The 24,904-nt window shown below is 33.5% G+C and overlaps 1 protein-coding gene across 1 annotated transcript in view; it reads right to left on the bottom strand.

Annotated features, from left to right (window-relative positions):
- The window catches only part of TMC3 (transmembrane channel like 3), a 61,836-nt gene extending 54,367 nt beyond the window's left edge, over positions 1-7,469 (bottom strand). The window contains exons 1-3 of the mRNA XM_074233990.1: positions 7,365-7,469; positions 5,893-6,039; positions 133-208 (exon numbers count right to left, since the gene is read on the bottom strand). Coding sequence (XP_074090091.1) covers positions 133-208; positions 5,893-6,039; positions 7,365-7,453 — 312 coding nt within the window. The 5' untranslated portion in view covers positions 7,454-7,469. The remainder of the gene's footprint in view (positions 1-132; positions 209-5,892; positions 6,040-7,364) is intronic.
- Positions 7,470-24,904: the final 17,435 nt, after the last annotated feature.

Below are 24,904 nucleotides of genomic sequence, written 5' to 3'. Positions count from 1 at the left end.
AGTGAATAAGAAGCTAAAAGCAGCACGATTAGTTATCCAAATTAGGTTTGGTTGGAGGTAGTTGCAACTTAGAAACCCATAGGACTAGCAGATGACACAAAGACCTGGCAGACAGGAAGACTGTGTACCTACATCAGCACCTGCTGCTTGATAACCTCTTGTCCTGGTCAGTCGTCCTTCAAACTTCAACACGATCTCTTTAGCTCGTCTGCAAAAGACAGAAAGGTCATCATGTCCAGACAGCACCATTTTATTATATTCTGAACTCTGGACCAAACACATTTAAATAAGAGAAGCAGTAAACAGTTGCCCCAGAACCTATGAAATATTGCTGCGGAATGATGGAATTATGTAAATGTTTCCTTGAACCGCTTTGTGGTGATCAGGAAATTCAATTTTTCCATGCTCTCTTTAGCTTCCCCTCCCCCAAATCCAAGCCTCTAATGCATTTCATATGCTTCTCAGTACTGATATTAAATGAAGTATTCACAGATATTAACACCCTCCCTCTGATTTAGGGTATAGAGGGGGATGTTTGGCTCATTAGCTTTGGAAATTCTATGAGCAAAATTCAGTTGTCTCCCTCAGAGTCAGTCAGTCATATAGTAGGGGGTATAACATAGGATCATAGATTATAATGGAAAGTGACCATAGAAGTTATTTATTCCAACCCCTTCATTTTTGCAGATGAGGTCCAGAGAAGCCAATGATTTACTAAAGGTCACATGGTTAGTAAATGTTGGAGTTATAATTAATTTCTAAATCCAGAACATTTTTTTTTACTGCAACAAATTTCTTCTTTTATGTCATAGTGACCTTATCTGAGGAGAAAAGTCAGAAGTATTACTAGAGAGTCACATTCACGAAAAGGTGGTGATTGATGATAATAGGCTTTTCATGGTTCTTTAAGATTTGTAAAGTGTTGTATAATTATGTTATTTTATGCTCAAAGCAACCAAAAGAAAGGTAGGTGTCATTATTATCTACTCTTTATAGACAAGGAAGTTCCATAGGCAAAAATTAAGTGATTTGCTTAGGATCACGAAGTTGATGGTTGAGTAGTTTTTGAATTCATTACTTCTTGATTCAAAGTCTAGAGCTCTTTTCATAGCTCCCCTTGCTATCTCTAGCACATAGATATGAGCATAAAGCTCTACTTATATAGTTTCTTTATATGTATACACATATATATGCATACATGCCATATATGAATAGCCACTCTACTATCAACCTTTCTAACAGCATGACAATTCAACCCTTTTCATGCTCTACCCACAGTTTAACACCAGTCTTGAGGTCCCTACTCTCTTCTTGTGCCCTTACTTCTTTTCTCCTTCCCTATATCTTTATGCGTTCTCTCATAAACTCTATCTCCATCAATGTGTGAAGGTGCTAATGCAGCATATTACTAGCTAGGCCTTAAGTATACTAATTGTTAATTAAAAAATCCCAACAGTTAATATGGAAAAGACTAGAAGCTCAAAATGGATCAGCTGTTTGATGTGGTGGTGACTGATAAAGTTAATGAGGATCCTAGGCTGGATGGAAAGGCCTTGATTGATGAAGAGAGAGAGATCTGGTGTGCTCTGCTCTTGTCAGACTAATTACATTGTGTTTTAGTTCTAGTACTGAAATAAAGAAAAATATAAAGAAGAGCAACTATTGTACAGTGTTTAGAGTACTGGGTCTGGAATCAGGAGGATGCATCTTTATAAGTTCAAATCTGACCTCAGACACTATTTGTTGTGTGATCCTAGGGAAATCACTTAACTGTGTTGCCTCAGTTTCCTCATTTGTGCAATGAGTTAGAGAAGGAAATAGCAAACCACAACAGTATCTTTGCCAAAAAAATTTCAAATGGGTTCACAAAGAGTTGAATATGACTTAAAATAACTGAACAATTGACCAGTATCCAAAAGAGGATTATTGGGAAGAATAGAGACCTGAAGGTCACATCATATAAATATTGGTTGAAGAAATGATGGATGTATACCTTGGAGAAAGTCCTTTCTCTTTGCAATGTTTTCTTTTCCTCATCCTTCAGGAGCCCTGATCCATGGCTATTATTATGGATTGTGGAATATAGAGTTTAGAACTAGAAAGAAATTTAGTCCCCACCTCCATTACCAACTTTACAAATAAATAAACCGAGAATCAATTTGCCTAAGATCATATGCATGCATGCTAAAATAGATGATTAAGAATTCAAATCCAGAGAGAACATGATAGCCCTTCTCATGTTAGCTTGATTTCAAAATAAAGAGAATACCGAACTTGGAGTCAATATTCACTGTTTTTATGTACATCTATATTTTATTGAAGAAGAGTTGTTAACTGGGGAAGACATACCTTCTACATTAATTCTACACAGATCCCCAAAGGATAGATTTCAATCAATATATAATAATATCATATCAATCATAATCTAATGATAATAATATGTTACAGGCTCATAGCCACTTTGCCTAAGGATAGCATAGAGGACAATGCCTATATTAATAGGTTGAATGTTAAAATCTAACTCAGAGCTCTCACTTTGGTTTAAAAGGGGCTAATATTAACTTGCTTTCCAAGAAGACATAAATCAGTGAACTTCAGCCTACTTCAGTTAGACTACTGAAGGCCTAGCTAGTAATATGCTGCTTTGACACTCCACAAGCTCATGGAGAAAGGGCTTATGGGAACAAGAGAGAACATATAAGATATAGGGAAGGAGAAAAGTATTAAGAAAGGGTGGCTTTTAACATTATTAGAAAAGGGGCTTAGTTGATAGCAGGGTAGCTATTTATATACAGCATATATATTAATAATAATTGGAACAATGATGTAATGTGTTTATTAGTAACTAAAGGATATGTGGTATAGTAGAAATTACCCTAGACTTGGGAAACAGAGCTTTTCCTTAATTCCACACCTCAAATAATCTTTATTCCTGCTTTGCTCCAGTCTCAGAGAAGTATCAGCAGACATCAGGGACTTGAAATGAAAGAGTATCACTTGGTAAAATAGAGAAATTGAAATTCTTATAGTTATAATGACAATTTCATTTTCCAAAAGGTTCAGGAAGTAGTGAGGGAGTGAATGACTTTGATTTTGATTAATAAGAAGAAACTAGTGAATGAAGTAGAACTGATTGAAACTTTGACAAGTTATGACAATTGTAGAGTTCACAAAAGGTAAATTATTCAACAAATATTTATTAAACACTCATATACCGAGTACAGTGCTAGTCACTGAGTATACAAATGAAAATGAAGCATTTTCTGCTTTTTTTGAGAAAACTCATGTGTATACATTAAATACAAAATTTATATAAAGTCAGAGTAAAAGAAGGGAAAACTGTGTGTTCTGTTACATAGCTGAGATTTTGGATAGAAATGATAGTTTGGAGCCCAGAGCCCAAGATTTTTCAAGAGAAATTGACTTAGGATGTTAGAGATGTGTTACATCTGTTATCTCTTTTTTGAGGAGAACCTTTTCTTGAGGAGGAAAAAGTGAAGTTGACTAAAAGACTATATGTAGAGAATTCACTGGACAATTTTTAAATGAAAAGATATTATAAAGAGAAGAGTAGCAAAGGCATACAATTCAAGGTGAATAACAATGATTGGCACCCTATAAGAATGTTGGAGATTCAGAAGCTTCAAAAGAGCTGTCTTATATTACATGCTAAAGAAACAAAAAGGGCTATTTTTTAAATAAACTTGGCACAAGAGAAAATCAAATAATGAAGAGGCCTGTTACTTGGTACAAAAGGGATAATGAAAATGGAGAGATGATAGAAATTAACTCCTATTTTACTTGTGGAGAATGATCTTCAGATTGGGGCACACAGTACAAAAAGTGGTTACTAAGGAAGTGAAACACAACAAAATGAGTAAGAAAACATTTAAGCAATCGTCAATTAGTTCAAGGCTCCAAGACCAGATAAATTATGTCCCCAATACAGAAAGAACTAGCTAATGTAATTTGTGAACTGCTGCTGCTGTTCTTGGAAAAAAACATGGAGATGGAGCCTATGGGCTCAAGTGCTCAGATATTGAATAAGTGATCATAAATGTATTTTGATCACATAGTTTGACTTCAATCTCTGGAAAAGTTCTGAATAAATTATTAAAACAATGTTTTATTAGTTCTTAGGAAGGAAAACTATGATCACAATGAACCAGAATTGTGTTCAATAAGATCAAGTGATGCCAAAATTAATTTTCTTTTCTAACAAAGGAACTAGAAGGGTAGATCAGGGGAATTTCATAATCATATATCGCTGTATTTCAGTAAGGCATTCAAAAAAAGACTCTCATAACAGCTTTGTGGAAAAGATGAAGATATATGGATTGGATGGTAGCAGCTTTAAGTGGATTTGGAACTGGTTGAATGACCAGAACTAAATGAGTAATGATTCATAGATTGCTGTCATATTAGAAGGAGATTGCTAGAGGACTGCCACGAGATTCCTTCCAAGGTGTTAGTCTAATACATGTTTTTAATCAATGACAAGGACAAAAACACATATGAAATACTACCATACTTTTGTATGACATGATGCCTGGAAAGATAGCTAACAATTTGAAAAACATTTGAAAAATTTAGATAGGCCGCTGTACAATTCAAAAACTAATAAAATGAAAAATTTCAGGGACAAATATATGCCTTGATTAAACAAGAAAATTCAAGTACAAATTAGAGAAGATGACTCAACAATATGAGAGGGACATAAAGAGTTTGTGGATTGTAAATGGTATGAGTAAATGAAACATGGCAGCAAAAAAATGGGACTATTGAATTATCAGAAGCTCAGGGTTCAAAATTATCGAGATGATATCATTCTGTTTTTTTTATCCTAATCAGGCTATATTTGGAGTTTTATGCCCACTTTTTGAGTATTATAGTTTAGCAAGGATATTGAAAAACAAGAGTACAGCCAGATCAAGACCATGAGGGAGGGAATTCAAAACCATGACATGACAAAGTTGATTATAGGAACTGGTTATAAAAAAGAAGACAATATTCCAGTATTATGTGGATTCCAGATTATTATGTGGAAGAGAGACTTGATTTGTTTTGGTTGTCCCCAGAGAGTTGAAATATTTGTGATAGGTAGATGCTATGAGATGTGGTCTTTAGCTCATTAAAAAGAGAAAGAACTTCTAATAATTAGTCATATCAAAATGGGCCAGACACCAAGATCAGTGGCAGAGAGTTAGGAATAGAATTCAGGTCTCCTGATCTGCTTTCTGTTTTTTTTTTTTATTTAAGGCAATGGGGTTAAGTGACTTGCCCAAGATCATACAGCTAGGCAATTATTAAGTGTCTGAGCTCAAATTTGAACTCAGGTCCTTCTGACTCCAGGGCTGGTGCTCTACCCATTGTGCTACCTAGCTGCCCTTCCTGATCTGCTTCTTAATGGCTTTTCTATACTATCTTGCCTAAATGTTCAGCCCAAAGTTCAAGTATCTTATTATGCTGAGTTAGAGACATGGGGTTCACTTTAATAGTCTTTTTTTTTTGTTGTTGAAGCACCATTGTTATATAAAGCATTGATTCAAGCAAAATGAACCTATTCTAAATTGGGTTCAGAGTAATCTCCCCTTAAGTAGCTAATAGCTAAGTATCTAACCTCTCATTAATTAGTTAATAGAAATTAGTCTCCCCTTAAGTTACCAGAAAGTGCATATATCTCAGTACATGGTTTTTAATATAAGGAGCAAAAAGAAAATTTATAAACTTTTAGTTCATTAAGTCATATCTAAAATAGGTCATCAATTTACACAAATACAAAGGGTAAATTGCCATTCTTTCTCTATGCGGTCAATTTCCTATGTGACTTCCTTTCCTGGGTCAAAAAAATCAGTAAGTATTTGAAAATGCTCGGTGATGAGTTGTCTTTACCTGAGAGCTTTCAGTTTTTGCCTCATGGGCCATGGTCTGCAGCGAATTGTGGCCATGAGGTCTTTCTGGAACTGTATGTTCTGGAAAATTTGTTCTGGATCATTGCTGTCCCCTTTTTCATCATCATTATCACTGTCATCCAAGTTGCTGAGTTCAAGAAGGCATCGAAGGAAGAAAAAAAAGGTTTATTCTGATATACTCTTTCTAGCAAAGCAACTATATATAACTCAGTCTGGTCACAGTACCATAGTTCAATGAGTTCCATTAGGCACTAACCTACCACTGCCCACTATTGCTACAGTGTTTACTTGAGTGGACTTGTTTCTCTAGGTGAAACAAGTCTGAGCATATTGAGAAATGAAAGGGGAGGGGATTATGTTTTCTGAAGTGTTTTTGTATTAATGCAAAATGATTCTTCCTAGAATAGCTTTATATGGAAAAAATAATTTGTAATATAACTGGCTGTTTTGATAGCACAAACTAAAGAAGCAAATAAAGATAGCAAAATCTCATTAAGGCAATATCTTATTGACAAGTCAAGGTAATTGTGACAACCAGTCTTTGATTTTTTTCTATGAAGAAGGGTTTGGCTAAGGAAATGTATACTGGAAATGAGATTTCAGGGAAAATTATGCTTAATTGATTTCAGAAAATAATTTCAAGCATTTGTTTGCATATAATTAATACATACATAATGAATGCATATCCTTTTCTTTTAAGCTAACTCAGGGGATCTCCACTTAAAAACCCTTTGTTAGTAATTTAATCAACAACCTTAGTTGAAGGTAATAAATGGCATCTCTTGAAAATTATGCTCTTTTTCTTCTAATTAATTTAATAATAATAATAGAAATAATAGCATACATCACATTTTATGCTTGCAAAGTATTTCTAATTTCATTTCTATTGGTGAGATTCTAGTGTTTTAATAAGTTTTAATAAATAATTTTATTTCCAATTCATTTGAAGCATTTTGTGAGCATCATATTTCTTCTCATATTATCTCCATTATTGTTATTTAAATTCTCTCTCTTTTTTCTTTGGAAATTGAAAAATTATCTACTTAAGGTTACTCAACAATGTTGCTGGATTGGAACACAGTTTTGGGACTTCTAGAGTGCTCTTTTCAGTTTTTCTGTCTTTTTATCTCTACCCAAGTTGCTCTCTCTTTTTTTCGACTTCTGTTTATCTTTGTCAATATTTTATATTAGTCTTTATGTTTCTGTTTCCCTCTTTATCTCCCTGTTTCTCTCTTATTTTTCTCTACCTGTTTGTCTCTCTTTCTCTTATCCTCTAATCTTTCTGTTGTTTTTTTTTGTTTCCTTCTGTCTTTGTCTCTGTCTCGATATATTTGTATCTGTTTCTATCTTTGTCTTTCTCTCCTCTCTCCGGTCTGTTCCTAAGGCATAGGTGATACACAACAGCACAGACTTCATGAAATCCATTATGCAAAAAGACAAAGAAACACTCACCTGAACTGTAGTGGCTCCCTGTAAGGGCACAGTTGACTGGCATTCCTCTTGATGCTTGTATAGCGCCTAGACAACTTTGCAGATTTCATGATAGCATGGATTTACTGTTATCTTCAGAGTAGGAGCAAGGCGTTCAGAAAATGGACAGGCAGAAGGGTTTTCGTTGGTCAGTGTTTCCTGGACATGAGATCAAAGGAACTGGACTACTCACCACCACTTCAAAACAGAAATCCAAGCTCCTCCATCTGGTACTCTCACAAGGATGCTGCTGATCATGCATATGTAATTTTAAGGTGGCAGCACACTGTATAGACTGGAGAGGATGCTGCCCAGGCACAGTCTGGAGTTATAGAAAATCAACAGATCTTGGGATGCAAGTGACAATCACCAAGCTGTGGTTTCTACAGTAGCAGAGCAGTAGTTCTGCTTTGAAAGAAACTTTAGTCTTTGGCTTTGTGGCTAGATCCAGAGCTTATCAGGTAGAATTTATAGGCAGTTCAAATCCTTTAGGTTTATGATTAGGACAGCATTTCCAAAGGGTTCAGAATGACTTCTGGTCTATTGTGATTTAAAAAAAAAAAACCACACCCCTTCCACCAGTCATGGGACAAGAGCATTCCCTAAGCTTTTAATAGCATCAATCTATAAATATTTCAACTTTCAGAATGAAAACTATAAGTCTCCCAAGTCATTAACTTTAAATTCTATTATAAAAAGTTTCATAAGTACTATGCTTGTTTGCATAAAAAGCATTCATCTCAAGTAAGCCTTTTCAACTGTGCTCATTTCACCATAGCTAGTCTTTCTCAATTGCCAAAGATTCTGTCCTGGCTCATTAACCATAATAGCCCATTTCTGGAGATACATTCATATATTCTGAAGATACACATGCCTTTCATGTCGCTTTTGAAGATCTGAAAAAAGCTTTCATTTTAAACCAAAAAAACCTGGAAGGGATGTCCTGGAAATTATTAACAAAAAATATAAAGAATAGATTATATCAAGTTATTTGGCTAACAACTGAATTGACTTTGACATAAGAACAAGCATTTCTTAGTATTTTTTTCAAGAAATTATCTTAGGCAATAAGCTTGAAACTGGCCAGATGCTTTATGATTGCTATTAGAGAGAATACAATGCTCTGTTATTCATTTGGTAAGGATTGATGGATTTATATGATGAAAAGAGGAATTACTAGGTATAGCCATTAAATACTGTGAGTACACACAGACTGGAGTGAAAAATGACTGCATTCCTATGAGTGAGACAGCAATTAATTGATAACTAACTGCAACTGGTATATAAAATATGGTACAGTTTGGCTAAGATCAGTATCTGTATTTAGTCCAAAGGGATGCTTTTGCCATCCCTAAAGTCTTGTAGCTTCTCCACAATTTGGCTCTGTATTTCTCACTGGTTTATTTTAAGCAGTTGATTGCAGTGTTTGTAACAAGCTAACTTTTAGTTGAATCATTATTAGACAAAATCCATTCATTTAAGAGAGATTGTTCTTCAAACCTTGATATGATCCATCAACAAAAGGGATCCCTGAGATTATTTTGGGATGATACTTCCAGAGAAAATATTCAAAGAAATGTCAGATAAGAGAATGACTATATTTTCCACTTTCATCAAAACTTTTTCAAACTTTTGGTCAATGAATTCTTCTCATCTTCATAGGCTATGATTAAAAGATTCCATAAGATTATCTAGAATCATAAATTTTTAGCTAGAAGGGATCATTTACTTGAATCACTTTATTTTATAGAAGAGGAAATTGAGACCCAAAAGGGTTACTTTTCTCATGTCACACTAGTTGTCAAGTAGCTGAACTAGGATTTGATACCATGAAACCTCTTGTCTCCATATCTAGTGCCAAGTTCATGTACCATATACCATGCTGACTCTCTAATAAAACAATCTTGAAAAACTTACCTTCTTCCTTTTATTTATGTGACATTATTTTAAAAATAGTCTATCAAATCTGGTTTTCATTTTGACAAAATGCACACTGATCTCAATATCAGTTCTTTAAATTGAAAAAAAAGAATTGATTTGAGTTATATGGAAGATATTAATATAATTTTGTGTTTTTATTTTGGTGAGATTTGTGAAAACGGTATACCACATTGAAACTCTTATTTATTTGTTTTAATTTTAGCTTTTTCTAAACAAAACTTTGATTAAAAGAAAAGAATTGTTCTAGAAGAGATTGTAGGATTTTAGAGTAGGACAGGACTTTAGAGGTCATTTAATACACTTGTCTCATTTCATAAGAAAACTTCGGACTAGAACATAGAAATTATTTACCAAAGGTCACACAGATTATTTTCACAAAACTGTGATTCAAAGTCACATTTTCTGATTCAATATTAAGGACTTACAATGCTGCCTTAAAGTTAGACTTTAGAAAATTGTTTCTGATAAAAACACATTTTTTGATTTTGCTATATTTTAGAGGTCACTTTAAATTTGGATTTTTCTGGTGTATAAAGTTCATTTCTAAATTCAAATGACCAATCCCTATTAGATTCATCCAAGACAATCATAAGAAATGAAAGGAATTTAGAATAAAATATAATAATTCAATAAATTGATAAATATTTATTAAGCAACTACTGTGTGCTAGGCTCTGTATTAAGAGGCAATAATCCCTGTGCTCAAGGAGTTTACAATCAAATGAAGTAGATAACCTACAAAAAATAAATACAGTATCCTATATACTCAAATAGGAAATATTTTACATTCTCAATTAGGAAATGTTTAATAGAGAGAAGGCACAGGAATTAAGTAGAGAAAGGTTTCCTATAGAAGGGAAATTGAAACTTAAAGGAAAGATGTGGCAGAGATGCATGGAATGGGTATTGTATCTTAATTGTTTTTTTTGCTACCTACAAGCAAGATGGAATAGAACTAGGGAAGCTGGACGGTTAAAGGTAAGCATACATATGAAAGACTTTCAATGGAAAATTTAATTCATCTTTTTCTTTAAAAGAAAAAAAAATTCAGTAGGGACTCTGACAACTACTGAGGCTGCAAAATCCCCCAAATTGTACACATCTTGTGAAGGTTTGGGATTCTGAATCAATACCATTTAATGATCATGGCAAGGTTTGTTGAAACAGGTACCAAATTGTATTCTGGCGTTTATAAGATCTTGCTGTTTATTTATCTCTCTTAAGAATAATGATGATCATAGTGAACATTTATACAATGCTAATTATTTTGCTACTCTGCTAAAAGCTCTATAATTATAATTTCATTTGTCCTCACAACAATCCTGGGTGGTTGATGGCTAGTATTATCTCCATACTTTAAATGAGGAAACTGAGGCAGTCAGGAGTTAAATGACTTGCCCAGGGTCACAAAGTTAGTAAGTGACAGAGTTTAGATTTTAATTTGGGTCTTACTGACTCTAGATTGGGTACTTTATCCACTGTTTCACTTAGCTTTCTCTTTTATATATTGTAGTAATTTTTCAGTCACATCTGAATTTTTGTTACATTTTTTTCCTGACAAAATATACTGGGGTGATTTGCCATTTCCTTCTCCCACTCAAATAGTGTTAAGTGATTTACCCAGGGTCACACAGCTTGATAAGTGTTTGAGATCAGATTTGAACTCAGAAAGATGAGTTTCTGACTCCAGGTGTGGCACTTTATCTCCTGTGCTACTTATATTATGTTAAGTATTAGATTTGTTGTGATACACACACACACACACACACACACACACACACACACACACACACAAACACACACACATATATGTATGTATGGAATGGAACCCTGGAATAGGATTTCCCTTTCCCTAATGTTTAGTCATTTGGTTAGCCTAAGAGCAGTTTTTCACTGGATGGAGAAACCTACTTACTACTTGAAAGAACCCTTCTCAAGCTGTTCTTTTTTCCCCCCCTCTATGGGAATTATTGAGGTCCCTCAGTAGAGAAGTATGTAATCTGAAGCAAAGGAAGACATTGCATCTAATAGGTAAAGCTATAGAGGCAGAGTGGTAGTAGAAGGCATACCGAAATAGCTAGGTAACACAGTTGAAGAGTGTTTGAAGAATTAGGAAGACCTGATTTCAAATCTGATCTTAGACTTTTATCTGTATGACCTTCGGTGAATCACTTAATCCCTGTTTGCCTCAATCACCACATCTATAAAATGGAGATGTTACTATCATCAGGGTTGTTGTGAGGAACAAATGAAACAATTGTAAAGTACCTAGCATGATACCCAATATGCAGTAAATGCTTCATAAATTTTATTATTATTATTATTATTATTATTATTATTATTATTAATCCATGCCTTTATACTGACCACCCACATGCCTGAAATGAATTCTTTCCTTGTCTCTACTTCGTACAATTTGTTTCTTCTTTTAAGCGGAAACTCAAGTATTATTTTTAGCATGAAGCTTCTATCAATCCATCCAATTCCTACCTCCTTCCATCCCAATCTCCTTTGTATTTAACTACTTTGCATATATTTGTATTTATTAATTTCATATTTATTCTATATGTATATACATATTATTTTATGTGTTTTATTGCTATTTATCTCCTCCATTAAAATAAACTTTTTGATTAGAGTTTCATTCTTTGTATCTACATCCTAGTACAAGGTAAATAATAGGTGCTTAATAAATACTCATTGATTCATGATTTGATTGAAAAATGAACTTCTCTACTAGGAAGCTATATGACCTTGAACAAGTCATTATTACTATTCTTTTGAACTAACCCCTTAAATGAAAGGGGCTAAATTAAACTGTACTTTCTAATTCTAAAATCGAAATCATAGGATTTTAATGTAGAATTTCATTATTATGATAATCATAGATGTGATCATCTTGGTGGATAGATGATCCTCTTCAGACTCAGGAAAACTGGTTACAAATTCTATCTTTGGCATATCCTGTCTAGAAGACTTTAAAGAAGTGACTCAGCCTTTCAAGCCATTAAAACATTATTTACTGAGCTTCAAAGGTAGAGTTTTGTTATCAGATATTTTATATAGTGATGAAATCACAGGTTCAGTTTTAAAAAAGAAAATAAAACTAACATTTAAGAAATGTGTATATGTATGGGAAAAGATGACCAAATACTGGGACTGTATAAGAATAAGAGGCCATTTTTAATGTCAAACATCTAAGCAGTTCAAAATATAGATACATACTAGGAAATTGTGTCAATTCACAAAAATTAGAGATTTAAAGTGCTCATGTCTAGGCAGAAGCAATATAATAAAATTGTAATTCTAACTAGTTTATTTATTCAGTGCCATAGCAATCAAATTGCCAAAGAATTCCTTTGCAGAGTTAGGAAAAAAATCTATAATAAGGAAAGGTCAAGAGTATTGAGGGAATAAATGGAAAAGAAGGAAGGGGGCCTAGCAGTACCACTTAAACTGTACAATAAAGCAGTAATGATTAAAATAATATGTCACTTGAAAAGAGATAAAGGGATTGATTAATGAAATAGATTAGGTAATCAATATGCAGAACCCATACTTGATAAAACCAAAGATTCACACTTTTGGAGTAAGAACTCACTATTTGACAAAACTTCTGGAAAAACTGGGAAGTGGTCTTGTGGAAAATAGGCAAAGAATATCTCACACTGTGTACTAAAAAAAGCTCAAAATGAACATCAGATTTAGTCATAAAGGGAGATTCGATAAGCAAAGCAAAGGAAACTGGAAAAATTATCTATCAGATCTATAAGTGGGGGAAGAGTTTAGATGAAACAAGGGAGATAATAGATAATTTTGATTATGTCAAATTGAAATATTTTATGCACAAACATGGCAAATGTAGTCAAAAATTAAAAAGCAGAAAAGAAGAGGAAAATTTTACAGCAAGTTTTTTTTGATAAAGGTCTACTTTCTTAAATATGTAGGGAACTGAAGCAAATCTTTTAAGAAAAGAACCATTTACCAATTGATAAATGATCAAAAGACATGAATGACTATTTTCAGGAGAAAAGTATCAATATACATATAAAAATATTTTAAATCACTGATAATTATCAGTTTAATAATTATCAACCCCATCACCCCTATAAGATTGTCTACAAGACTTAAAAGGAAAGTGAAAAATGTTAGAGGGGATGTGGGAAAATAAAAAAAAAAACTACTAATGCACTGTTAATGGAGCTACAAAATGGTCCCAACATTCTGTCAAACATTTTGGAATTATACCCAAAGAAATATAAAACTGTGCATATCCTTTGAGCCAACAATATAATTCCTATATCTGAACTGCAATGAGATCAAGGGGAAAAGTTCTTATATATACAAAAATATAGCAACTCTTTTTGTAATGACAAGGAATTGGAAACTGAGGTCCATCAATTGGGGAATAGCTGAAGAAGTTATGGAAATGAATGTAGAAGAATGCTATGATGTAAAAATTATGAAGGGAATAGTTTCAGAAAAGCAAATTGTAAAGATATAACAGGTTATAAATCAGAGTGTTTAGGACCTCTCAGATCACTCTTTATAATAAAAATGAGCTTTAAGTTTGCAAAGCATTTACATATGTTAGTTCATTTGATTTTCACAAATATCTTGTGAGATATGTTATCTTTTATTTATTATGTTATCAATTACTTATTATGTTATCATACACTGGATATCTGAACAGATATTTATTATCCATTTTCACCCTCAGTTCACAGATAAGGAAACTGAGACTTAAAGTAAAATGATTTATCTAGAGGCATATAGCTTGTAAAGGTCTGAGATAGGGTTTAAACTCAAGTTCTTCTTAAATCCATTTCCCATATACTGTGCCATCTAGCTCCTGATAACTTACTTTTACTATTGAAAGAAATATTGTAAGTGACCTTAAGGAACAAAGTCAATTCTGCATACTGGAATAGATTTCCTTTTTTAAATAATTATTTTCAAAACCATTTCTGAACCTGTGCCCTGTTAATGTAAACAAATATTTGTTTCCTAATGATATCAGATACAATGATCCTCTTACAGAGCTCTGCTTTATCTGTGGGGATTGCTGTCTGTTTCTCTTTGAGTTAAATTATATGATAGGAATATTGTAAACATATTAATTTCCCCTAGGATTTCTGAGAGCATTCTAACTGCATTATTTTTCTTCCAAAAATGAGGTATAACAAGACAATAATTGTGGAATTGAGTTCAAATAGTTTGGTAATGGCTTCTAAATACAAAGCATAGTCATCAGTGCTGGGAGAACAGGAAGGAAAATAATTGTTTTCAGATAGAATATTGGATGATATTGAATCCATCTTTGATGTTTCTTTTTCTTTTATACAGTCAGTTATAGTGTTCTTGATTCTTCCTTCAAAACAATTCTTGGGTTTATGTTGTTCTTTCTGTTTCTGTGCCTAAAAATGACTTTTGCTCTTGACTACTTCCTTCAGGCCCTCCAACCCATCTTACATAGCTAATAAATCTGGAAAACTATTTGTTCAATTTAGGTGAAAAATTCCCTAGACTAGGGTCAAACACCCTACCAATATCTGGATCATAGATCATTAAAGGGAAACTAGAAATAATCCCAGGTAAGTATAGGCAAGGGTTGAGATCAATTGGAAGTCTAGAGTTCAAGATGTCAAAAGTCTAAGTGAATCAAAGGGTGGGGAGATCAAGGATATAGGATCAAAGAGATAGGCATCAAAAGTCCAAGATGAGTCAAAAGACTAGATGCCCAAGGAAATATTCTTAGCATTTAGGGTCAGAACCTCAGCAAGTTCTGAGGAGTACACCAGTCTGAGAAGTGTGGCTGACCCTATATTAATCCCAATTTACATTTATTTACTATTTTCAGATTCAACAAAGTACAGTCGCTTTATTTAATATAACATTCCTGTGAAATAGGTTCATTTTCATCCCAATTTTATAGATGGGGGGAAAATGAGGTAAGTTAAGTTGAATTGTTTCACTAAGTTTTTGAGGCAGAGATTAAAATTCAGTTTTTTTTTTACTTTAGGTCAACAGTATATGTATTATTATCTAACATTTATTTATTTATTTAAGCAGAAGTAAGAAGTTGATTTATTTTTTTATTTTTAACCAATCATTTTTGCAAGGTTTTAAGTTTTACAATTTTTCTCCCTCCCTCATTCCCTCCTCCCCTTCTTCCTCCCCCTAACAGAAAGCAAATTGATATAAGCTCTACATTTATAACTATGATTAGCTAACATTTATATAGCACTTATGATATATCAGGCACTGAGTTTTGGAATTATTATCTCATTTGATCCTCACAACAATCCTAGGAAGTAGATGCTATTATCATTGGCCCTGGAGTCAGAAGGACCTGAGTTCAAATTTGGCCTCAGACACTTGACTTGTACTAGCTGTGTGACCTTGGGAAAATCATTTTATCCTGATTGCCTCCTACTAGGGTCATCTCCAGTTAATCTGATTCATATCTGGCCACTGGACGCAGATGACTCTGGAGAAAAAATTGAGGCTGGGGACTTAGCACAGCACCCCTCACTCAATTTCAATTCACATGAATGTCATGGCATCGCTTACCTGATGTCATGGTCTTTTTCAGGAACAAAGGACAAACATCATCATCATTTTTCAGGACAGGAAATGGAGGCAAATATAAATCAATTGACTCACAGATACTAAGTGTCTGAGGCGAGATTTGAACTCTGATCTTTTTGACTCTAGATTTGGTACTCTCTCCATCTTGCCACTACACTGCTTCCATTTACTTCTCATCTAGTATGATATTTCAGATTATTTAAAAAGACTAGCTCTACCTTGACCTGCTGATGGTGCCTGCAGATTTTAAAGTATTCTTTTATTTTTCTGTAGATGAAAGTTCATTCTGCAATTGTGTCTACTGGGACTTATCTGACTTATCTGTTAGTTCAGGTACCAAACCTCAAGTTTCTTTTCTCACGTGTAGAAAGATAATTATGAAACTATTATTTGCAGCTGTAGAGGTACTTCTGTGTCCTGAAGTGTTGTAGAACAGAAGGCTAATTCTGAGAAGGATAAAGTGGGAAAGAGGCTATGAGAGGATTGAACAGAATGAAAAGATGCTTCCGGACTTTGTAAACTGAGTGAATGACTGCTCCCTTTTCCTGGAATTCTCTCCCTCCTCAAATATTCCTCTCAGCTTTTATGCATTTCTTCATGTTTCAGGTAAAATTACACCTTCTATAAGAGGTCTTTTTCAAGTTCTTTTAATTCTAGTTACTTCCCTCTGTTGATTATCTCTAATGAATCCTGTATGTATTCTGTTAGTGGAAAGTTGTTTTTAATGCTATTTTTCCATTAGATTGTTAGCTCCTTGAGGGCAGGAACTGTCTTTTGACTTTCTTTGCATCTATTTGCAATACTTAGTAAAGTGCCTGCCACTTAATAAATAATTGTTCACTGACTGATTTCATCAAACAGAAACAAGCAAACTGGGAGGAAAAAAATGATAAAACTGTTCAGAAAGATTGATACTCCCAAGGGTTTTTGGGCAAAGAGGAGTTAGAATATTTTAGACTGAAATGCTAAGTAAGTATTTTGTTAATTTTGGTTAATTATTGCCATAGGAGCTTTTTGCCCTTTGTTCTGGTCTTTTGGTCCATTTCTTAGATGCAAGACTCTCTAGTTTTGGTTTGCTAGATTGTTATCTTGTATCTACTGGTATTATACTGGTCATTCACTAAACCTCTCACTGCCCCAAGCAACTCTTGCAAGTTGCAAAGATGTTGCTCATCTTTGCTGATGTAAAGAGATTTCACAACAGAGTTGCTTTTATTGATGAAATCATAGATACAAACCAAAAAGAAGAAAAAAAATAACCTTTAGAAACTCAGGCAAGGACTGAAGTAATGTGAAGAATTAGAATATGTTCCCATATTTCTGGATTTAATTACTGGCTACTCAAAAAATCATCATCCCTTCAGGGAGGGATGAATCAATATTTCCAACTTCTACACATATACATAACATCTAGTCTCACCCTGACATTTTTGCAGGGTAAAAACATATTAGGATCAATGAATTTATGTCTTTGTATCTACAAAATTGAACATGACTTTGAAATAGAATTAATTTAGCAACTGAACATAGTTCAGACAAGAGATAAGTATGAAGCAATTTGTAGCAGGAATTATAAACAATTTAAATAATTATATTTGGGAAATTTGAATATATTTCAAAATAGGCAATGACAAACATCTATTTATAACAGTTTGCTATAGGGTAATACATAATAAATCTGAATTCAGGAGCTGAGTTCTTGTATGGACTTTTCCATTGATTTATTATATAACCTTGGGCAAGTCAATCCTCTAAGCCTCTATTTCCTCCTTTGTAAAATAAGAGGATTGAATTAGAGCAGAGGTTCTTGACCTTCTTTTTTGCTTGTCATGTACCTTTCCAGAAAAGCTTACAGAATCCTCAGAATTTTTTTAATTAACAAATGAAGGAAATCTTATATTTCAGTTGGAGGTCAGTCAAAATAAAAATGAAATTTTTTCCCATTCAAGTTCATGGTCTCCATGAATTCTTTCCACAGAGATCAGTAGACACCAGGCTGAGAATCCTTAACTAGAGAGGATTTTAGAGGTCTTTTCTAGCACTGACATTTTATGATTAGAATTAGCTCTATGAGCTATTTAATAAATTTATAATTAGCATTTAATTTGTAGTATCTGACTTCAGAGCCTCTGACAGTTATATTCCATAATATGTAATAATCTATAGTAATACATATATAATAATCATGCATAGTGCTTTATGATTTAGGTCACCTTATCACATTAAATGATCCTTACTCCCTTGGGGGAAGGGGAAAAGTATTGAAATCTTCATTTTACTGATAACAATAATAGACCTATTGAGGAAAAATAATTTGCCTAAAGTCACACAGTCAATAAGCCATAGAGTTGGAACTCTATGTCTCCTGATTGTCTGAATGTCTTGCAGTTCAGGGAAGTAACATTTATATCTCTAATGTTAAAAAGTGAGTGCAAATTTCAAGAGTATGGCTTTAATTTTGTCTTAATTCAATGGAATATGATTTTTTTAATGTGTGTAGTAACACTGTAGTGTAGTAACACTGAGGATGGCCTGCTTTAGGGACTTACATATTACTAAATTCCCATCATATTTAGATGAAAGAGACTTTTATGCTACATCATGATTTAAAAGATTACATCTCTAAGTCTAATCACAAGTGCTTATGGGTTGGAAAAGAATGAAATGTTTGTGATGAAGTAATAAAAAAACACTAATAAATATCTTTTTTTAAAGAAAAATGTCTTCTTTGTCCTTGTAAGGATACACAAATATGGAAGCATTTGCAGTTTCATTGGGTTGAGTAAATTCCCTTTGGGTAACTCCTTCCTCCAGTACACATCACAGCTCATTTATAACTTAGTAGAAAAGACCTAGGAAGATGCTTAAGGTACGTAAAGGTTAAGCAATATAAATAGGGACACATATAATAAATATCAGAGGGAGAATTTGAATCCCAACTCTTTGACTACCAAGTCAAACTGTTTCTTTGCTTAAATGATACTTAATCAATATTAATTATTTATCTTATGCACATGGCACTGCATATAGCTATAGAAGTACAACAGTTCCCTAGTGAAGAGATTAGGAGACAAATGGTTAGCTAAAGAAAGGGAATCTAAGAAAGCCATTACTACAGTTTAGGAGTTTTAAATCATAGTCTTTCAGAGTTGGAAGGTAGCAGCTAGAGATAGGACAAATATACCTCATATGAAGAAATAGCTTAGAGTTTTCTGTATCTAGCGATTTATTTTTAGTCCCTCAAGGATTGGGAGCATGGACCAATCAATCATACAATCAAAAATTATTTATTCAATGACTGCTGCATGCCAGGAATTTCGTAGACTATTTTGATATAAATAAAAGGAATGAAATGCATTTTTTTGTGAGAGAACAGAGAAAGAATAGAGAAGATAGAAAAATATATAAATATAAGGTGAATATATGGAAAATAATTGAATATTAGTGATATGGGTAAATAGGGGAGCACTGATAGTTGGTGAGAACAACACAGAGCAATTGATCATGTTGAAAGAGGTACATGAACTGAATCTTCAAGTAAGAGAGGGCTATAAAGTGGAGGTAAGGTTGGAGTAATTTCAGTGGAAAATCAATTGTGAAGGCATGGGAGATGGAAGGCAAAGAAGAAAGAAGCGTCAGTACAATGTGCAATGAGAATAAAATGATAGGATGAGGGAAAGTTTTCAGAGGTTTTGTACACAAATAGAGGACTTTTTATTTTATCCTGGAGGCAATAGGAGTTTTTTTAAGAAATATGCAAAAAAAACTGCAACAAAACAAAACAAAAACCCCAAGTACAAGGTATCTTGAATCAGTTTAGAATAAGCTAAACAAAATTATTCATTGCTAGATGATCTTTATTAAACATTTACTGAGTATCTAGTGTGTTTAGTTCTATTTTGGTTTCTTGGTACTAGACTTTCTCATGATAGGTTGTCAACATGATGTATGTGTCATGTCATCATTCACTTGAATCAGAATCTCTTCTCTCTAGGCTCATTTTCCCATACCTTTTCCCTTTCTCACACCCATCCTCTCACCCTTTACCTTTCTGGAATTCTTTTAAAACTACTTAGAAACTTCCAGCCCCAAGAACTCTCATTGAATTGCCCTTTTATGTCTGTAAAGTCAAAGTTGGAAAATTAATAACATGTCCCTGATAAAAACTATTCTTACTATAAAACGCATGGCCTTTTTCTGCTTGACCTTCTTCTGCATGGCCTTCCCAGATCATCTTGCATCCAACTTTGAGGGATGGTGAGAATCTAATAAATATGGTTCTGAATCTGAAGGGAACCACCCTCAGGTTTTTTAATCCCCTTTATCCTTCTGCTTTAAGTCTGAAAATCATCACATGCAAGACTGAAATTTTAGACAATGTCCATACAATGGAAAAAAAAAAACCTCAATGTGAGAGAACATTTTTACATATAAATTAGCTATAAAGAGGAGAGATCAATGTTCATGAATTTTGTACTCTTTACATCTTAACTTCTTCTGAACCCACAGGCTTTTTAAAACATTAAGAGTAGCAGGACTCATTAGATGGGTGGGACTAGAGGTCAGTTAATAAACTCAGTGTTTAAAAAGCAGGACCTTCTTTTGTGGAACTTTCATATATTGGATATGCCTAAAGCAAGTTCCTCCCTTATTTGGAAAGTACATTTCTTTTGAAGGAGATTATTATCTGAAAGAATGTTAAAATGCTGTGAGTACCCTAGGAGATATAAATATTTATTATTGCTTTTCATTTTTAAAGCATTTAAGGTTTTCTTTTTTTAAAAAAAGCTTTGAAATGAATCTATTATGCATTCTTTCAAAATGGGACTATTGTGAAAAGCTTAGCATTATTATTATCCAAACCATATGTGCTTTGGACATCTTCAGCACAAGACATGGGAACCCTTTGTCTTCAGTTCAGAGGTGAAATATTGAATTTCAAGGACTGTTTTAATTTTCACAAAGGAAGTTACTGAGAGTAAAGAAGACATATCAATGATCTTTTTTTATTGGCTATGGTTCACATATGTCAATGGTACCTCTCAGAAGAACTGTTTTTAAGTAGTTTTTAAGTAGTTATTCTGCAGTTATTAGCAAATGACACTGTTACTACAATCCCTTAGAAGTCTATTGATAATCTGGCACTCACTAGTCCAGAAGTGTGTTTGTTCACTCAAATTTGGGCTAAAGAAAGTGAATTTTAAGTGAACTAAATATTGTTTTCAATAGTGGATTATATTGTTTCAGTATATTACTCACTTTCCTCCTTTAAAATGTCCTTTTGGATGAATGGTTTCTAAATTACTCCCCTATAACTCTGATGTTCCATAAGTTTTCATTATATTTTACACTCAAAAAAACTATGATTTAAATTCATTGTGGTCTACATAGAATCACAGAGCAAGCCAGGGAAGGAATAGGTACCATTGAGGGCATTATTACACTTTGTAAAAGCAGAGTATAATGAGAAAGGGTCCTTAATTCAGATACAGAACTATATTTTCAGTCTATAGTTTTGTAACTAAGGTTTGTAAATGCTTCATCTTAGAGGAGCCTATTCACTTTCCCGAGATGCGATTTCTCATCTGTAAAATACTTTGCCCTTTGAACCTCACAGGGTTGTTTTAAGAAAAGTGCTTTTGAAAATCATAAAGAACTACATAGCTAAAAAGCTATTATTTTTGTGGTTTAGTCAATTAAATTTGGAGAATATGAAGTATGGCATAGATTTGTTGCCCCATTTAATTTAAAAATTTGTTTTATTTCATTTTAAATATTGTATTGTTTACTTTTGTTTTTATAGCATAATATTTTACTAATATACCTTTCCTTGTCACAAAGAAAAACTAAATTTTAAAAAAAATAAGCAAAATTAACTATTTATGACAGCATGTATAATATTTCATGACTGTAGAACCCCCCCCCCCCAATCCCTCCTCTCAACAGAAAGGAGAGAATTCTGTTTCTCATCTATGTGTCTATTATCTTGGCCCAAAATTTATCATTACTATTAATAAGAGTTTTGTTGCCTTTTCAGTGTTGTTTTTCTCATGGTTGCAATTATTGTATAAATTCATGCTCTCTCACCTTTAAAACAAAGAGTTAAAATAAGAAAACAACTATTTTGTCAAATGCCATATCTTTTTCTTTATCTCAATATTATTCTCAGGAGAAAGAAAACAAGTTGATTCTAAGTAAACAGCAAGCACTGAGCATCTGTCGGCAGAAAGAAGAACTAATTTCTGTGCAAATCATCTCAACTCAATATTGGTTATACGTAGTGAAAAGCGACATTTTGCCAGGGGTGGGACTCACATTTCCTTACACTCTGCCTGTTGGATAACCTTGAAAAAGATCTCTAATCCCAACTAGATGTTCTAAATCTTACAGTGTCATGTTCTCATAGTCTGGCCTCTGCACTTTTCCTGCTATTGAATGAGCTTCACATAAATTATCTAGGAAATGAAGTAAAATGTAATTACAGTGTCCAGCAGCACTGAGGCAGACAGATAGGAAAAAGCTGAACGACAATGCAGCTTGTCCAGCTGGCTTTCAATAAATGTTTTTTGGAAGAATAGGGAGAAACAGGACATGAATCATTGTACCACCTCATTCCCAATGATACCATTAGCTCCTAAAGGCAAAGGACCCCCACATAAGAACCATTTTAGATAAAGAGGACCAAACCAATGTTTGGTTTCTTTGAAGAAGGAGCCTTCAGACACCAGTTTTATAAGATCAAATCCAGGTCATCTTTTGTGTGATAGAAAAATGTCTCATGATTCATGGAATGACATGACTAACTGAAATTCACCAATGAGTTACTCTGTCATTTCAGTGAATCATAAGAAACATCTTGTCTACCAGAATTATTGCTAAGGAAGGAGATGTTCTTAAGCATAGATATAATAGAATGCATTGTGTAGAGTGATACAAAATTAAATGAATAAATCTTGGATCTGACACATTCAAGAGACTTTTGGGTTAAGCAATAAGGAAAACAAATGGAAGAGGAGATACAGGTGTTTGTTTGCTTTTTTGATCCAAGTAATCAAACCCATGATATTTTAGTGAAATCCTACCTTTTGCCTGTGCAGGTTAAATTAGATGCACTAAATAAAAGCAATTGAGTATCTCTAGTGGACAGATTGATTGATGAAACATTGGACCTATTATATAATAAATGCATTATAAGTGTTTATGGACTGAATAAAAATTATGACAGTTTTTATTATGGGGAATGTATCTATCTTTATTAACAGCTTCCATTTTTACACACTTTAAGGTGTATAAAGTGTTGTTTCTGTGTATGTATATATATATATATATATAATATGTACATACACACATATATGTATATATATATATATATATATATATATATATACATATATTCACAATCTCATTGAATCATTTACCCTGTAAAGGAATTAAATAGAGCTAGACACTAAGCTTATTAATTCATTCATGAAAGAAAATTCTTTGGTAAGGAGACCTCCCTTCATCAACATAAACTGACACCTTTTTCTTTTTTTTTAATTTAGTCTTGAATGATTTCCCTGAGCAAGGAGAAATTAAGTGTCCAAGGTTATACCTAATTTGTGTTAGAAGTGAAACTTAAACTCAGGTCTTGGTTTCAGGGCAGTTCTCCCTTTATCTGTTAGGACATATTGGCTCTCAGAGCTGAGATTCACAAAGGTTAAGTCACTTGTGGTATTCACAAAGCTTAGAGATGGACTGAGACTTGAGCCCAGGCTTTCCCTACTCCATTTCTTCAGCCTTGATGAAGAGGCAAATTCGACTGGATGATCTAGGCACCTAGAAGGTGTACTGGATAGATCATTCATCTTGGAAATAGGAGGATGGGAGTTTGAATCCAGCCTCAGACCCTAACCACTTAATTGCTTAATTGTTGGGTGACCTTGGGCAAGTCATTTAACCCTGAATGTCTCAAATCCAAGGCTATATCCAGTTATCCTGATTCATATTTGGTCACTGAACCCAGATGGCTCCAGAGGAGAAAGTGAGACTAGTGACTTAGAATAGCCCTGCTTCACTCAAATCCAATTCACATGCTTGTCATGGCATTACCTCCTTGATGTCCTTCAAAAATGAAGGACAAACATTATTAGATTGGATGATTGATTTAGAGATGTAAAGTAAGCTGGAGGCCATTGAGTCTAACCCATTCATTTAAATCACAAAATATTATGACAAAGAAATTAAAATGACATTCTCAGGTTTATACAAATTTGCCTTTGATGAGAATTGAATTCAGAGCTTCCCGACTCCAATTCAGTGGCCTCTAACCAATATTATGCTGCCTCATGGGTGAAACTTTCCTATTTAGCTTTCAAAGTCATCCATAATCTAGTCTCATTCGATCTAAACATTTCTCATCGCTCCCTAAAGTCTAATTTATGCTTCTATCAGATTTTTCTCTTTGTCTTGTGAATTATTCATATTTATGTTAATTACTACTTTTGTGCCTTTATTGCTAAGTAGTGGCTAAGAAAGCCAATACTATGGTGTAGAAGTTTTAAATCATAGTCTTTCAGAATTGGAAGGTAGCATATAGAGATAGATCAAGCACACATCATTTTTCAAATGAAGAAACATCTTAGGGTTCTCTGGAAGTATCTAGTGATTTCATTTTAATGAGTAGCCTTCAAGGAGTGGGAACATAGACCAATCACTCAAAGAATCAAAAATTATTTATTCAGTGATTTACAGTTATTTACAACCCACACCTTCTTTCCTTCTCTAACATAGCTAAATTCTACTAATTCTGATCCTTCAGAGCATGGTTCATTTCTATCTCTTACATGAAATCTTTCTTATTTTTCCTGCTTTTACTGGTCTTCCTCTTCTTTGATATCCTGTAGCACTTAATTTGATCCACACAATTTTGGACTTAGCTATATATAGGCTATCTTTTATTATTCACTATGGTGTTCCTTGAGTGTAAGGATTGTGCCTTATGTATACTTC

The sequence above is a fragment of the Macrotis lagotis genome, chromosome 4, assembly GCF_037893015.1.
Source record: "Macrotis lagotis isolate mMagLag1 chromosome 4, bilby.v1.9.chrom.fasta, whole genome shotgun sequence".
In the NCBI taxonomy this organism is placed as follows: Eukaryota; Metazoa; Chordata; class Mammalia; order Peramelemorphia; family Peramelidae; genus Macrotis; species Macrotis lagotis.
This window is presented reverse-complemented; position numbering and strand designations above follow the sequence as displayed.